This window comes from Asterias rubens, chromosome 3 (assembly GCF_902459465.1).
Source record: "Asterias rubens chromosome 3, eAstRub1.3, whole genome shotgun sequence".
Lineage (NCBI taxonomy): Eukaryota > Metazoa > Echinodermata > Asteroidea > Forcipulatida > Asteriidae > Asterias > Asterias rubens.
In genome coordinates this window covers 21,686,575-21,704,758 of record NC_047064.1, presented here as the reverse complement: position 1 = coordinate 21,704,758, position 18,184 = coordinate 21,686,575, and the positions used below count along the sequence as shown (strand labels likewise).

Below are 18,184 nucleotides of genomic sequence, written 5' to 3'. Positions count from 1 at the left end.
GGTCTTTGAAAAGCGTTTGTAACCTTTTGTTATAAAATGCAGATGTTTTAAAAGTAGAATACAATGATCCACACACATTTGCCTCTTCCTTTTACTTTGCGAACTAACATGGTCAGCCATTTATGGGAGTCAAAAATGTGACTCCAATAAATGGCCGACCGTGTTTGTCGATGAGGTAAAAGGAAAACCACGCAATTTCGAGTGATACTTCTGTGGATCATTATATTCTACTTTTAAAATATCTTTCTAATCATGCATTTCATAACAAATGGTTACAAACGCTTTTCAAAGACCAACTCGACCGATCCAAGGCAAGGTGTTCCTTGCACCAACTTTTGCAAGAAATTTGAGCCAGTTTGTGTTGGCGTTGAGCCAGGTTGTGATAGATCAAAACCGAAAGTTGTAATTCTCATAATTTGGTTTTCAGTGATGAATTGCAGAGAGCCAATAAATGATCAGAATGACTAGAATTTGTCTTCCAGACCAATGCTACTAAGATCCAAGAATATCTTGAAGACGCTTTCTTTCATAGGGGTCTCATGGTCGAGTAGATGAGAACATGAAACTCAAGCTCTGGTGTTTCTGATTAGCACCAGAGTGTGGGTTTGAGTCCCTGTCCTTAGGCAAGACATTTAACCATACTTGCTGCATCCTTTGCATGGGACGGAAAGCTGTTGGTCCTGTATTTTGTGTAATGCACGTAAAAGAACCAAGTGCACTTTTTGTAAAGTCTGATCTGCAGCATATTGCGCAACAGCACCTTATAAACCAATACATGGTGCTACAAAGTAATGTCTCGTACTTCAAAAGTTCAAACATACCTTGCAGGACAAAATACTGAGCGCTGTGATCATCCCTAGGGGTATGATAAAGTGCTTTAGAAGAACTAATCTTAGGACTAAGGACAAGTCCCAGCCTTGCACTGTAGCATGTGAAACTTAAGATTAATCCTAAGTTAAGACGAGTTACTCGTCCTAACTCGAGATAAGATGAGTCCTAACTCTTTGTGAAACCGACGGCTGGTTTATTACTAATTTATTTCTTCGCAGTCCATTCAACCTAGTGTCTTGTATCCACTGGTTATGACTTGGCAAGTGCACGCCAGCTAATACTCCCGGTGTAGGTAGGTTTCATTGGTCTGTCCATCTCAGGTACTCTATAGGACAATCTTGTTGGCGATGGTGACAGCTTTGAGCGTGGAATCTTTTGGACATGTAGAGAGTTGGGGGTAGTCGCTCGTGATGTGCAGTTGTCTGCAACTAGTGCGGTCAGGCGTTCACTACGAGCATTGTGTCGTTTTGAGGTTGGGGGTCGACTCTGTTGTTGGCTAGACTGAGGGCGGCTGACTGCGTAACTTGATCGTGAGTTTACACCATCTAAAGATGGATGAAAGGATGGGAACAATCAGACACTAAGAAGTAACAACTGCATCTTCTAAAATACTTTTAAAGAGAAAACGGCTTTCAACATTGTTATGGACCTCCTTTTGGAGAACATACAAATATACTACTCAGACTAAGTTTACCACAGAGTAGTTTACCACATACATGGTAGTAAGTACCACAGAGCAAAGTTACTTCAGAGTAGGTTTACCTTGGAGTAAACATTAGGCCTACATGTTAAAAATTATCAAAGCACCTTTTTTCAGATAAGTTGAAAAACACTCTTAAGATTGTTGGAATACAATTCTGAATGGAATGGTTGAGGATAAGGAGAACACTCTGCAGGAGCTAAGGTTGTCAGGATTGGAGGAATGTTTCCTACATGTACCATTCTAGGATAGTAATCTAGCGGCCCTTACCTCTACTTTTACTCCTTGAACTCCCATCATCCATCCAAGCACTTGTTGCATTTGAAATCCGTGGCATGACATTACTGGCAAAGCTGCTACCCAAACTAACTCTACGCCGTTGGTTATGATGAACCTCATGGCTCTTCGCTGACGAGGAGCGGTGGTCCTTGCCAAACATGCTGGGTACACTCTGTGCCTGTGCGTCTTCCATCACTGTCCTAACAATGCCATTCTTAAAGTTAGTCCAGCGACTCTGTTTCAAGAAGCTCGCCCAGAGGTCGTCATCACTGGGGTACTTTGGAATGAGTTCCACTGCTTTCTCAAGTGTTGTCTCGCAGGCAAACTCACGGAATTTAGTGATTGAGACTCGGACGATTTCACAGCCGAGGCTTAGTAATGAATATTGAGGCATTTTACCCATAGTTCCCTCGATGCCCTGTAGTGTGTCAATCAAGCAATATATTTTGGCATAATATTACAAATTAGTGACCTTAAAAACTTGTTTGGTCGGAAGCACTGCATCTGTTGGTTGGTAGTAATTAATTTCAACTTAAACTACTTTGAGAAAAGATTCTTATTTGACATGGTATTTTGACTGGTAGGCTTACTCCAGTAAGCATACTTTTTTTTTGCTTGGCAAATGTTGGTGCTTGAGCAGCCCTATAGTTGGGCACAGGTCTTGTCTGGGATTGGCCATGGTGCCCCCATAGCCTTTAAGATTCTCCATTGGAATTGGAAGTGCCCCTTTGCAAAATGAAGATGGACTTGCCCCTTTCCATTTGGAAGCACTGCAGCTGCTGGCAGGAATAAGTGTGTTATGAGAAAAGTTTAGCCGAGTATAATAAGGAACTTGGTTTTAAGTCTTTATTAAAAACTCATCCTGAAATCTTCAGAATTTGTGCAGGGGGTTGGGGGTACTTACAAAGCACTGACCAGGCCTGAGTGAATCCACTTTGATGTATACACCAGCATCTACATCATCCCCTTTCATTGTGGAAATACCAAAACTGACGTGACTCGGCAACTTCAGTGGAGTAGCTGGATCAGAAAACCTGGAATTCAACAATTCAAATAAGCAAGATTTTCATATTGCCATCTTGGGCTGGTATTACACGGGGGCGATGGCCTCTGCTACCCCTGGGCTTGGCCATGGTGCCCCTTTCAAAAGTTTCCCTTACTTGAAGAATTTCCAGTGAAAGTCCCTTTTTGTCAAATGAAAACGGACTTTCCCTCTTAAAGATGAAATTCCAGGCCTGTATGTCTAATTGAAGGTAAGATTTAGTAGAATCATCTCCTTCAAACACTGAACAGTACTTTTTGTATGACACAAAACACAGTGCCCACAGATTAACTTACACGGTTTGAAGATTATGATGATAGAAAGCTTCCCTCAAAATATGACTTGATGAAAACAGGATTCTCAGGAGATGAAAATCATTTCAGCATGTACAACTATTTAGGGGACTCTCCTGAAAATATTGCTCTGTAATTTTAACTTTTTTCTCGAAAACTTGACGACTAATGAAGTTCAAACGTCTACAGCTAAGTTTAATACATCTTCATTCACAGGAATTTATGCCATGGCAAATAAATTGATCTACAAAAGGGATCAAAACCCTATAAGCTAACCTTCGTTTATGCATGGACAGACTACTTGTCATGGTGGATCTTGAGTCAACTGTTGTTATATCCCCCTCAATGTAGTCTGGTGCTTGAGATGTAACATTAGCACTCTTACTCCTTTGATGACGATTGGGTTCAGACTCTATCGTTTCCATCTTGTCTCTGGACTTGCCGTTTATCTGACCTGTGGAATATCAATTCAATCAATTAAATTCAATCAACAAGGTTGTGGGTTCGAATCCCACCCAAGTAACATGCCTGTGACTTCTTTCACACAACTTGGGAAAGTACCGAGTATACAGTGCTTACAAAGTGGGTCAAACCAAAATGAACATTCTTTATCCTCCTATGCAAATTTAACATCTATTAAAACATTTATTTCCTTATTGATGAAACACGCAGAATAATAAACAAATTAAGTACAAACATTTAAGTCGAAGACAGTCGAAGAAAAATAATTAATGAAAAGTACGGAGCAAATCGACATGAATGCATTTACAGAAGCCAGAAAGGCTTGTTTTAAAATGCCTAACAAAAATGATCAAATAAAACTGGCTATCGGTTTGAATGTCTTGAGCTAAAGGTTTAGTCTTAATTCATACAGTGCAATTCTTTTCAGATGGCATTGATAAGAAATATATAAAAATGTGCATTTATTTTGCACTTTTTTGTGCCAAGTATGCCCCTTGGAGCAACTTGAAGATTATTACCCTTGTTCCTTTGGGTTCTTTCTAAGATAGTTTTCGGAAGTACTTACCAGTTGTTTTAGGTCTTGAGTTGACAGGCAATTTGTGTGGCGTCAACCAGGGGAACGGGCTTCGTTGACCCTCTGGTAGTAGACTAAGTGGATAGTCACCACTCAGCATGGATGATAGACCCCCGCCCCCACCCCCACTTAGAGGATGTTTCTTCTTATTCAGCTCCTCCTCATGTCTTGCTGCGTAGACCTTGGCAATATCTACGAGCTTTAAGACATCGCAGCAACCCTAGAATACACAACCAAGCAAAAACACCATGTTTATACAGTTTATCTGCTTTGCTGTATACCGGTAGATGTATTCTTTGATAACTTGTCTTGTTTGTACTTCTGCTGTCGGAGAATAAATTTTGGAATTTGGGATCTATTACTGATCTGGAAAGAACTGTACAGCTTATTCAGAATTAAGTATACTCCCGAATTTCATAATCTACTACCAGTCAGTCAAGAAAATGTGATTCAGTAACTAGACATTTCTAGTTATTTTGAAATACGCGGTTAGCAATTAGCATGTTTTTGTTAATTGGACCTGTGATTTTTCATCTTTTCAAATTCTTGAGAGAAACCAGAAGATTGTTTCTTTTTTTCAGAATCATACACCAAGAAACAATCTAACTGAAACTTCTGATCGAAGGTATCAATTCAGATCAAGCTGTGTTATCTTAAAGGAAAGGTACACGTTTGGTACTTGTCAAAGACCAGTCTTCTCACTTGGTGTATCCCAATATAAGCATAAAATAACAAACCTGTAAAAATTTGAGCTAAATTGGTCATCAAAGTTGCGATAAAATGATGAAAGAAAAACCACCCTTGTTGGACGAATTTGTGTGCTTTCAGATAAGAATAAAAGACTTCTAGCTAGAAGTCTTTTATTATTTAAGTGAGTAATTACCTCTTTCTCAAAATCTACGCTACTTCAGAGGGAGCCATTTCTCACAATGTTTTATACATTCAACAACTCTCCAATGCTCGTTACCAAGTCAGTTTTTAAGTTAATATTTGTTTTGAGTAATTACCAAACGTGTACCTTCCCTTTATTTACAATAATTAGATTTTATTAAGCACCTCACGCTAAACCAACCCAGAGGCGCTTGACAACTTAAAACATTACCTTGGTAACAAAAAGAAGCCAATGTGTTTCTCTGGAGTCTTTGACGATGACTGAGCCGTGATTGTGTTCTTCAATGCGGGCTATATCGCTGATCTCTTCAAGTTTATTATCAGGCCAGCTGGAGAATAGCGGATGTCTCCTAAATAGATAGATAGATAGATAGATAAAATGGTTTATTAAAAAACTGTCCTCGCAGCACAGAGGCTGAATTACAACAGTTTTACATAAATTTAAAAATTTAAATTAAATAGGAGGCAAGCAAATTGGTAATACAAAATTTAAAAATATGTGGAATATAAGCCACTCCCCTAAATTTACACATGGAAAATTGCACATTGAAATTGAATTAATTTTACTCAAAAATGGTGTGACAATATAACAAAACAGCAGACAAGAATTGAAAATGTCCTACAGAACAAATAACAGAACAAATAACAGGTAACAACATTTTCAGGTCATCTTTAGTTTATTCTATTATCTGAGCAAGTATAGCTTGGCCTTGTTTATTTCCACGCCCCCCCCCCCCTCTGATCTTCTTCTGGAGAATTCTGGGTATAATTTTGCTATGCTATGCAAATCATGCAGTGAATGAGTGCCTTATTGCACACACACCATCACTGTCACTCTCTCACACATATTCAAACATTGAACATCTCAAGTGTCTACTCATGAATTATTAATAGTGACCCTGAAGGACCCATGCTTAGATTCTTCTACAACACTCCATATTGGAATATATTACTTGCTTAAGTGTATTGATTGGAATTCACAAGGAGTAAATATTTGTGAAGAAAGTGTTCTATTATTAATGGCTACTGAACACCTTCTGCTGTGCCAACAAAAGGATAATATTATTAAAAATAGCATTTAAACATGTGCCAACAAAAGGAAAATATTTAAAAAAAAAATAGCTTTGATAACGTGTGCCAACAAAAGGAAAATTATTAAAATAGCATAATATTGACTACAGCTCTAGGAGTAAATATTGACATGTGCAACGAAATGAAAATAATAAAAATAGCATTATTTGATAATGTTGTGGTGATGTTTTTTGCTCTGAGTTTGTTCTCTTACATTTTACACTAAGGGTCAAACCAAATAATATTCTAGGTTCTTGCATTGTTTGTGCCTGTGATAACTGAGGTAATTTTTTACCTGAGGAAGTTGTGCTTGTACTCCGACTCTTTATGTATGTGTTGGTGAAGACCCTGCTGGAAGAAATCGTCCCTATCCACCACCAGAAACTCTGTGTCTTGAAGACAAACTATGGTAGCGTTCCTCCTTGTGTCCTTCAACAGTGCAACTTCCTGTCAATTCAAATAAAACCATTCAGTTTGTGCTATGAACAGGGCCGATGTCATAGCGCTGAAAATATTGTTTGATCCATTTCTGCTAAGCAGAAATGAGCAGAAATGTACATGCGATATGGTAGTTTGGTTTGTAACCTTATTCTGGTAAGCATTTCTGGTAAGCATTGTTTTGCTTAACTACTTTTACTTTGATAGGGGGGGTCGTCATTTCCTGTATTTCATTTCCGATCGCCCTCCAGCTTCTTACTTTAACTTATCACAGCCCCTTTAATTGCTACTGTCAAATCACATAAACATATTAATACAATTAGCATAATGGAAATTGTCATTAGGTAAAGTAATTCAATAGTGTTTTCCCCCCTCACTCCTTAATCTAATTATGATTCAACCACTTTGTAAGCGACCTTGACATAAAGTTGATTATGTTTAGTATTTGTAGACAATGATCTGGCCCCATCACTAAAAGGATTGCTGCGTACAATAAACAATATTATTCGTACTTTTTGGAAAACCCATGTTAGTGTCATTGTATTGACTAAAAATGCATTAAGAAATTTGAAGAAAACTATTCTTTGGGTTTCTGTCCAGACAAAATGTAGCCCTGACTTATTTTGTTACAGACATCATGTCCCTTTAGAAATGGTTATTTTTAAGTTATCTAATTAAAAACAAAATTGTTTTGTTTAAAATCAAGTTTGGAAATTGTCATAAACAACGGAGACATCTCCTGGTAGCTGAAAAACACAGACATATTTTGCGGTTTGCTCAATTTGTTTTCTTATAATAGTCATGCATCATTTGTGGTAAACCAATTATAGTTTAAAGTTGTTTGCATTTTGTTAGTATTTTGAGATGAACAAAACTTAATTGAGTTTGAGTTTGGGGCAAAACATTTGGAAAGGTGCGGTGTTTTTCCCCAGTAGTGTCAGAAAGTGTATAAACCCATTATCACTCAGATACTGGAACCCCTTACCACAAACTGTATGCCCCATCAAGGTTGATTCTGCAGCGAATTGTTATGTCCAAACATCATTGCCTCAAAAACACCTCACCAGTATTTACTGATTTATCTTGGTAGTTTGCCCATAAAATTCAAGTATTTCCTCAGGCTATTTTAAAAACCACCTCATGACATAAAGACATTATTATTCCGAAGACACTGGTTCAATTTCCTTAGAGATGCTCCACCTTTCCTTATACCTTTCCTTTAAATAAGATGGAATCAATTGACCCTTATTTCTTCACTTTGTTCACACACTATTTCTGAAGAGCATTCCCAAAGCCACGAACCAACCCATAATTGAAAATAACCTCTTAAGGTTCACGATCTCTAGAATCCTATGACGCATTTTCCCAAAGCATCTTAAACCCTCCCTCTTGTGTTATCCTCACCCCAAAGCATGCCCCTTTCTTAAGAATGGTCACTTCCTTCTTGACGAAGGCACTTTCCTCATCTTCGTCTAGAGTGACGCAAACAGCTCCGGCAAAGATGAAATAGAAGGCGTATCCCAAGTGACCCTTGCGTATGACAACTCGCCGTCTACCGTACCTTATAATCAGAGAAGGGGAAGAAAAGGGGAAAACGTGGAATTTTTTTTTGATGGCAGAAATTATTCCAAGACAAGTTGGTTGCTTTAAAATAAATAGCATGGGTAAATAAAGAAACCACTTGTTGTAAAAAAGTTTGTTAACCAGTTTTTGTAAAAAATTGAGTCTATATGGTTGTTTAATTCTAATATTGATATCAAATTTCTTTCTTTTTTTCGGGGAGGGGTGTTTTTTAGTTGTTGTGCTGTTTTTTATTCTCTCTCTTTCTTTACTGATGCCGTTTTTTATTAGTTTTTTTTTTAAAGTAGCATAATAATGCCAGCGGCTTCCAGAATTTGGAAAGTTAAATGCTGTTTGTTTGATTGGTTGCTGACGGTTTTGTTTGTTTGTTTGTCTGTTTGATTGGGGTGTTTTATAGACAAAGAAAGGAACGAAAGATTTGAATCTTAAAGACACAACTTACTTTTGGAATCTAACAACTCTGCAGATGAGCCGTTGGTGTGCCCTTGTGTATTTCCTGAAGCTTTGAAGCCCCCTCATCAGTCCGCCTATCAGTAGGATGTCAGAGTCAGTACGGTCCTCAGGCCTCTTGTCAATGGCTAACTTGGCACTTCGCGGCCATGTGAACTTTACAAATAAGGACAGAAATTAGATTTTGAATTTTCCAAGTTATTAAACAGAAAGTGTTTTGGGGGTATTTTTTTTTTTTTTTTTTGGGGGGGGGGGTTTGGGGGGGGGGGTTGGTTGGGGTTGGGGTGTTTGTTTATTTGTTTGTTTGTTGGGGTAAACACTATACAAAGTGTGGGCCTGAGAACAAAATACGTCAAGCATAAGGTAGGGTTTTGAAACACTATGTGGACTTGCATGCCCGTACACACAGTGTTTTCACCAGTGTTGAAGAACAGTTTTTCCTTTAATGTATTCAAGGGAATAATAATATTGTCAATAGAGTGGCTGCAACACAGGGCTATGTGTCTGTTGGTGTGTTTACTTCCTTGTTTGTTTGTGGTGGGTTTTCATGACGGTCTTTGTAACTTTGTAGTAGGCCTATACCTACTTACCCTTTTTCCACTGGAAATAATGAAAATGAAAATTGTAGAGTGATTACGGTTCATTGATTCAGTACAAATTGAGGGCGTGTTAATAAATAATAATAATAAAACAAAGTATTTATAAAGTGCTCTAACTAACATGGGAAAGTACCACAGCGCTGTACACACAATATTAACAAAAAGCATAGAATAAACAAAAAAGCAAACAAATCAGTTGAACAAGTGGGTTTTGAGAGATTTCTTGAAGGCTGCTAGCGAGCTAGAATGTCGGATGCTGTTCATGTCCACCTTCCTTCATTTTAGGAATCGTCTAGGAACACTCGACTATAGGAACATAAAACTTTGGTACATCAATATTTAATCAATCAGAAAAAATTCGAATAAAATGACCAATAAACTTGTTCTTTTTACCTCGTATTTGCTTTTGAAATCACCAGCATCAAACGTTAGTTTTTCTTTAGTTGATGGCATGTAGACAACACTCGGCGTCCTAGACAGAGAAGCCACGAGATCTGGCAAAGTTGCTCCAAATGTCCCTTTACCTGCCTCTGTAGCCAGCTTGTTAAGACCAATTTGCACCGCACATAGCTTCTTCACCTGTCGGACTGCACGGCAAAATCGCTCCTTGGGCTGTACAGTTTATATAAAAAGAAAACCAAATCATTTGTATTTTCTATTTCTAACGGGCTCGTCTCAGGGCCACAATTTACCCACAAAAGAGATCTCAACATGGTGTGGCGTGTAAAGCCTTAAGTCTTATAATGGGGGTCAGTTTAACTGTGAAACGAACAATAAATGTCAACAGAAGATCTTGTGCATGCAAAATAGATACGGTTTCTGGAGGGTAAACATAATTTGTTTTTAAAATTTATATTTTAATATATTCGGAGGACTTGGTATTAACAACATAAATTATGAAAATTTTATATAGAAATCAATCGATCCAAGTTCGAAAAATTTGACTTACCGCCAAGTATGATTGTTTAGTTGGTGAAACTTGCCGTGCCTCCTGCAAATAAAAACAAAAGTTTTGAAAAATCGAAAATGGATTTGTTGCTATTGATCTTTCTGTTAGAAAGTTTGCAATGAGAATGCCCTGGTCTGAAATAGTGTTTTAGAAAATAAGACCCACAATAATATCGTTGCAGTAATTGAACCAGATAGGAACGTGCACAAAACCCTGACAAACCATAGTTTTGTCATTTTCCCTATTATTTAATAAGATCACAATAATTTCAGAGTATTGTGTTTAGCTGCATTGTGTGTTTATTTTGAAACTAAGCAATGCTATATTTCTCCTCATGCAGACAATACCCCTATTATTACAAGAACCGTTTAAAAACTTGTATTTTTTTTAACAGTTTTTCTTAATCGAATGATTCGTACAACAGCTTTGATAGGCATATATGACTCATAACAATAGCGGATCTTCAACATTTGTTTCCACCGTTGTGTATAATTATTTTTAGATTTTTTTAAATATTTTTTAAACTGCACACTACATTTTGTTAAAACTAAATATAGAAAAAGCTCTTTTAAGATCTTTTAATATTGTTCTTTACCATACTTAAAAGAATGGTAAAGAAATAATTTTTTTGCTGAATGGGAGCAGCGGCTTATTGCAAGAAGCATGCTCTTGTGCGCTTAACAATTTAAAAAAAAAACACCATTCAGTCATAAAACCTTAGAGAAAATACATATTTTTAGTCTTTTGAGACCAAACTGTTAATTAACTGAACCATTTTATGCATTTCCAAAGCAGTCAATACAGCTTACACTTCATGCACAAAACTGAAGATGTTTTTATTGCACAAAACCAAACAAACTAAAAGATGGAGAGGTGTTCTATCTCAGTCTTTTTTAAGTGTGTCTTTATTTTTCGTGGAAGCCAAGCAAGTGTGTCTTTAAGACATTTTCAGAGATTAAGAGGAGATCTTGAAAGGGGATGAAAACATCCTTCAAAGTAAATCCCAAATCCGACCCTTATCGATTTTAAGAGAAATCCGATTAAAGGTTGGACAAAGAGTGCCTGAGAATTTGCCCAAACATCTTTTGTTAACTTTCTATTTAAGGTGTTTTGATAGAAGCAAAGGGAATAAAGGTGTGTATCGATAAAGAATGATGGCAATAAGATGGACCCACAAATTAACTGGGAATTAAACTGTGTCCATAGGGAAATGTTGGCAAACTATAGGTGAAATAATTCAACGAGAAGGCACAACATTACATTCAGGGATGCGTTTTTGCGTCGTAAAAATAACTGTTTTGGTTGAATTGGCTATAGATGGTTAACCAATGGCCAATATAGCCGAAAAAGTTATTGGTTACAGCCGCGAAAATGCTTCCCAGTTATGATTGGTATGCAACTCATTCGCATAAATTTATCTAGATAATTCAGAAAGGAATAGATGAATGTGGCACTAAAATAAGGAATTTTCTGTCGGTATCCGCAAACTCTTGCGATATCTTAACATACAGGAGTTCATTTTATACATCGAGCATAACACAACGGTTCATCTTGCAGTGTTGCGTTATTAATCAGAATTGGGTCTATTACAGAATAATAAGTGGTCACTCTTAAAAATCCCGGTCAGAATTCTGACCCACTTCTGAGTCAGGCTGACCCGGAAACAGGGCCGGCCCAATTTCATTAGAGCTGCTAAGTACAATAAAAATAACTTGGCATGAAATTTTTGCCTTGATAAAAACAGGATTACCATCCAAATTTCCACGTGATTTGCATAGGATAAGCAAATAACAGCTGAATACCAGTAAGCAATATGCAACAAATGGAAATTTTGTTGGTAATCCTGTTTTTATCAAGGAATCATTGTCATCGGCCAAGCAAACTTTCGTGCTTAGCAGCTCTAGAAATTGGGCCCTGGTTGAACAAACTTGATTTTAACTTGAATTCTATGTCAGGTTACCCAATTTCGTTAGTCATTTCGACACATATTCGGGGTCATACTGACCCACTGGGTCAGGTTCCCTTGGAGCTGGGTCAATATGAACCGGTCAGCAGTTTCTAGAGTTTGTCCGTGATCAACCATAATTAAATCTATATTATTATCTGTAAATTTGTTGGTGAGAAACGACGTCACTTTTTACGGAATGGATAACGATCATAATCTTATTAGTGAACTGTAAGTAATGGTATTGGATTGGATAAAAACCCTGTATCGACCATACCACAGTTCAATGGGATTAGGTTCTTTGTGGCGTCACTATTGTTACGAAAAATCTCATTAGCCACCGTTATAGTCCACACTGCTATATGAATATCGTTTACATACCCTCCCCGTTACATGCAAACTCCTTAATTAACCGCGTAAGAAACTTTTAATTGATAGTAAGCTCTAGCCTAAAGAGCTAAGCGAGCAAACAATCGGCAATTCGATTAGTATGATGGAAACAAATATTTACAAAACACACAGGAACAACACATACTTAACAAACCTACACTTTTACTAAGTTTTTTCCCGCAAAATCTGTTCCCTAATGAAAATGTTCAAAGTTTACATTGTTTAGAGATAGCCGAGTCTGATAAATAAAACAGAAAGATTTAACTAAAAACTGCATGAGCTTTTTGTGGCAAACCACTACCTCATCAGATACAATGAATGGGAAAAGCCAAGTACAATGAATACAATCAGGACGAGGGTGCATCATATTTAACCATCTAAAGCTAAATATGTATGGGTCAAAGTGTCATTTCATTATCAAAACTAATACACCCTGCTTAGTAATCTGTTCAAATATTCTTAAAGTTGGTAGCTATGTTAGTAGTGTATCGACTGTTTAAGCAAACATTACAAAATCGGCTTATCAAATTTAAAGGTCGTGTGGCTACGTCATTCATTTATGTTTGACAATTTTCACAATTACTATCATCGGGAAAGATGATAACCAGTGGAAAGTCGGCGGCACTAGAGTAGCGTAATAATTGGGAGCCGGCTTTGGGCACCTGTACCAACTTAGCTGGATCTTTAATAAAAAAAATAATACACACATAATTTTTTTTTTACGAAGACATTTGTTGTTCAAAGGCACTGGATACGTTTGGTAATTACTCAAAGTATATATTAGCAATGGAGAGCTGTTAATAATATAACACATTGTTAGAAACTACTCCCTCTAAACTAACATAACGTTTTTTGAGAAAGAAATAATTTCTCTCCAAAATATTTGATTCTGAGAAAGACTTCAAGCCTGAAGTCCTTCTCAGGCATCTGAAAGCACACAAATTAGTGCAACAAGGTTTTTTTTCTCTGAATATTTTCTGGTGCTTTTGATGACCAATTTTATTGATGAGCCCAAATGTTCACGGATTTGTTATTTTTAAAAAATGCATAGTGCTTGGATACCACAAGTGAGAATACTGGTCTCTGACAAAATACCAAAGGTGTCCACTGCCTTTAGTTAAACAATACTACACACAAATCTTCTTCACGAGGAATTTTTTAAAAAGGAATCTTGGTTTACTTTGTATGTTTTCAACACGTCCTGGATCGACCAGTTATTAATTCCTCACCGTTGTTAGTTGTTCCTGGGCTTTCTCCGGACTCTTGTCCCAAACGAGTTCCTTAGAATCACCTGAGATAAACTCCTCTAGATTTTCGTCTTGGCAGAGACTCGACAGTTCTTCTTCCATCTCATTATTTCGATCAAACGAGGACACACTCTGTACCTCTCCAAAACTCTCATCCTCCCTAAGATCTACCCCATCATCTGTCTCCCCCTCCCCTCTCTCATCTTCAAAGGTTCTCCCAGAGATCCATAACTGACTAGCACTACTCAGGGACGACCCGGTACGGTTCAGAGAGGGGGACTCGCAGGGGTACGAGTGCCGGGCGTGTCTCACTGAAGACACCGGGGACTTCCCAGTTCCACCTCCCTGCCTCTGAGGGGGTGGTCTTGGAGACATAGAACCCTCTCTCATCTTGCTCAAGTAACTCACAGTTTCGTTGGTATAACTCTTAGATGAGTTCACATTCGTAATTGTCGTCGTCATGTTGTCGTTGTTCTTTGATGACCATTTTTAGTAAAAACTTTTAGTACACAAGTTTCTGTAAACCAAACCTCACAACTCTTGAAGTAGTATATTGTTGAATATTCTTCGGCTATGTTCTTCTCTTCATGTACAACGCGATGAGAAGACCACACCAACATCAGAATGTCCACATCAGTAGAACTACCCGGTGACTCTCCTCTCTAGCACCCACAAAACTGCTACATCGGTAGTAGAACTACCCGGTGACTCTCCTCTCTAGCACCCACAAAACTGCTACATCGGTAGTAGAACTACCCGGTGACTCTCCTCTCTAGCACCCACAAAACTGCTACATCGGTAGTACAACTACCCGGTGACTCTCCTCTCTAGCACCCACAAAACTGCTACATCGGTAGTAGAACTACCCGGTGACTCTCCTCTCTAGCACCCACAAAACTGCTGACGATTTAAATAACATTTCTCCCGGTAATACGAGGCTAGTGGGGGCATGGACTTTGATCCGAGGATTTCATCCTCAAACTTGATAGATATCAAACTTTGATGATGTGATTTGTTGGCATGCAGGTTTCAACGTCGATGATAACTAATTTCATCTGTCTAGGTCTAATGTTACTTTCTGATTGTTGAGATCCGTCTTGACTTGAGTAAAGGAGTGTCCCAAGCCACTTCCAACAGTACAATAGTGACTGAACGAGGACAATACTATAAGAAGGTCTTAGGGAGAAAGGACGAAGAGGCCAACTCTGTGTCGGTCTCCTATTATGTTGTGGTCTTTAAGGCGTGCGCGCAGCAGACCCACCGCTGGTCCCTTGCATCTTGATCGAGCACCAGTCGATTACCAATCAATTAAATTCAAAACATACTTAAAAACACCAGAAAAGGGCAAAGTAAAACCACTTCTCATATTAGTAAAGTGACCCGTACCCAACTTTTGTGGTTCTTATTCGGTGGACAAATCTCAGTCTGTCCATGAATGGATACCACGAACAGTTCATCAAATTTTCAACGTGGGGGATTAGGCAAGTCGTATGGGACTTGTACATTCTAAAGATCTGTCAATTACTCCTATAAATTTATTATTAAGTTGCAGGATGGGTCAACATCTAGGCATGTGAGATTAGGTTTTGATTTAGATTTTGTCACAGGAGAGATAATTATCCATCATCTACGCTAACATTTTTTGCGGTGTGCAATATTATATGACATTGCATAGTTCTTACGGGTATGCCCCACTTGCAGGAAAATACTGAATGTTTGAGTTCCTTGAGCGTCACTGAGTGACGGTTAGCGTTGTTAAAATAATACAAAAACACTAATTTCTGCCAACACAATTACATTGATGTCATTTTAACACAACGTGGTGTTAATGTTTTGGGGGTAACTTTGTGTGAAAACACACCTGTGTCAGTTATAACAGCCCAGTTTTTGCAGTGTGTGAAGAGTAAGACACACATCCTCCTCATAAGTCGGAAAGGAAGGGGGGCATCAAGCTATTTGCCATTATCACACATGTTTACAAAAGTTCTACAAACAATGTTTTGCAATAATATTGTTGGTGAACTGTATACCTTACTCGGGTCTTTATAGTGTATGTTTTGGTACAATGTATATTATTTGTATAAACGCAGAGTAATGCACTGGGAGTCAGTTCTTTGCTCAATCATTCCCCCGAGGCAAAGTTGTTTTTGTAATTTTTTGCAAGGCTTGCCGATAGGTCGATAGACCACCAGAATAATGAATGGTGGGATAGAGGGTAATCTTTCCGGGTCTTCTCAGAGTCCCAGTAATCAATAATGAGTAGAGATGTCCACGAGGCCAATATCCTTTCGGAGTTTCGATTTTTAGGAATCGTCAGCAAGACTGATAAATACTTATATCAGAGACACCTTTGTGTGTTGCGTCTGAACTCACGGCTATGGCTAAGAGAAACCATGGCCATATTAGAGTTACGGCTATGAGTTTCTACGAAGTAGACCCCTGTATGTACTGATGACGTAACAGTTTGCTTACTGCACTGTTTGTTCTGGATATACTGCAACGCAGTTTCCCGCTCTTCTGCAAAGTGGTAAGCAAACCGTGACGTCATCGGAGGTCTGGTTGAGTCTAGCCAGTAAGTAGGGCTAATGGTAAAAGCATCCAGCAACATACTCTTGCCGATTGCATCCTTGCTGCACATGACGTCTCAAGCCCAAAACAGTCTCATTGAGGTGACTGAATTAAGAGCTATCATTGGCTGAGAGTCGTGCGCAGCGCGTACACGCGTATCACGTTTCCGGTTATTGTTTAGAAATCAAAGATGGCGGCCAATGGTTGGGAAGATCTTCGTTTAAGGGCCATGTCACACGAGGCAATTTACACAGGCAACCAGTTCCAGTACCAGGCAATCTCAAAGAAGAGATTCCATTCTAATTTGAATGTCCTTATAATTTTCTTGGGAATTGTTTGAAAAATTACTCGTGTGCTACCAAAGTGGTCCCATGCATCGTAGTTGGTCGCCTCCACCAAGTTGACTGCAAAAGCTGCCTCCCGTGACAAGGCCCTAAAATAACACCCAAAACAATGAGAAATCACCTTTTCTCCTTGATGTTTTGTTTCCTTATTTTGTCTCCTCCTGTGTTTCCTCCATGCCCTCCTTATCCCCGAAGACAATCTCATCAACTCCCTTCTTGGGAGACGGTCCCCGTCACATACAGATCGAGGGCCCACAGGACGAGTCCGAGAAACCGCCGAGGCCCATCGAGACCGAGGGATGTTTCTTGAGGTGTCGGCTGCGGTTGGAGCTGAGGATATCGCAGCTGATCTTGCCTGAGCAGAGCTAGGTGGAACTGTACTGGACGTTCTTTGATGAGATGCAATTCTCTGTTGACTCTGCTGAGACAGGGACCGTTGGTCATCTGGAGTTTCATCCATGCTCTTTTTTGCAAGATGTTTGTCTCCTGGTGAGATGTGCTGTGTTCTTACAGACCTTGATGGTTGTGTGACACAGTTTCGTCGCCCACTGGCAAACCATCTAGCATTATCATGAGCCATTTTCTCTGCAAATATAGCATGAATATCGACTATTTAGGCTTCTTTATTTTTGTCCGAGTTTGTTCAGCATGACGTGTTGAACATGATGAAAATCATCAGTCAAATTATGAATTTTAAAATTTAATTCAACGATAACTCTGTCCATCCATCCAGTCTATCAACGAACCACCTTTGTCTATTTGTCGTTTGAAATGCTCGTTATACTTGGACACGATTTGTTTTTGTTTTTTAGTTTTTTATTTACTTTCTCTTACCTGTCATAACGATTTTATCATTAGCCAGTCTGCAAAACACAAGTACCAACACGCACAGTCGACCCCTGAATAGGCATTGAGTTTTCTCTTGTCACACTTTTGTCAAGTGAACGTTAATCGAAATTTACAAATTGCTCCACTTAGGAAAATAAAATTTAACTCGCAAAAGAAATTCAAAATGTTCCCACCCCGAATATTTTTTACTGAGGGTTTTTGTTTTTCTCCATGAGCGTCCCTGTGGATTCGAAACGCGTTTTGGCTGTGCGCTTTGCGTCCAAGATGGTGGCCGGAAACGACATGAGCCACAACATGGGTGAATTCAATCAAACATTTTGGGAGTACGTTGGTTGTCCTGTTTTTCGTGAAAATGAAACAAACTTGTGCACTCTAAACCGATCCCAATGTTGGAATACACGCGAAAATTAAAGATGCTATGTCAGATTTTTGGCCCCAAACATAAAAAAAAAAATTGTTTTGAGTGAATGGTATTTCAAAGAGTATCACCCGCTCTAACGAAAAAAAGTTTAACTTTTACTTTTAATGGTCAGGAACCATGACAAAAATTTAAAACGTTTCTTATAAAACACATAAGAATTGGTCACATGATATATTGTCGGGATCCTGACAAAAACTGATTTTGAGCACTTTATTTCACTGCTACTAATAATTGGCGGACTTTTTCGAGCAATGGCTCAA

The 18,184-nt window shown here is 38.5% G+C and overlaps 1 protein-coding gene across 1 annotated transcript; it reads right to left on the bottom strand.

Annotated features, from left to right (window-relative positions):
- Positions 1-956: 956 nt before the first annotated feature.
- LOC117288490 (cyclic nucleotide-binding domain-containing protein 2-like) lies at positions 957-14,204 on the bottom strand. Its single transcript, XM_033769369.1, has 12 exons — positions 13,725-14,204; positions 10,161-10,202; positions 9,605-9,823; positions 8,605-8,768; positions 7,986-8,142; positions 6,439-6,590; positions 5,284-5,422; positions 4,173-4,401; positions 3,422-3,599; positions 2,715-2,844; positions 1,802-2,228; positions 957-1,376 (listed from the first exon to the last, which is right to left on the bottom strand). Exons 1-12 carry the CDS (start codon positions 14,202-14,204, stop codon positions 1,081-1,083), a joined length of 2,613 nt encoding a protein of 870 aa, XP_033625260.1. The 3' UTR covers positions 957-1,080.
- Positions 14,205-18,184: the final 3,980 nt, after the last annotated feature.

What these genes read in the sequence shown, in the direction of transcription:
- LOC117288490 (XM_033769369.1), bottom strand. Translation starts at nt 14,204, where the DNA reads ATGACGACGACAATTACGAATGTGAACTCATCTAAGAGTTATACCAAC. An exon ending in GGCTTCTTTTTGTTACCAAG is followed by an intron (nt 4,402 to 5,283) that starts GTAATGTTTTAA and finishes TGTGTATTCTAG; the next exon opens with GGTTGCTGCGATGTCTTAAA. An exon ending in TCAGGCCTGGTCAGTGCTTT is followed by an intron (nt 2,229 to 2,714) that starts GTAAGTACCCCC and finishes GACACACTACAG; the next exon opens with GGCATCGAGGGAACTATGGG.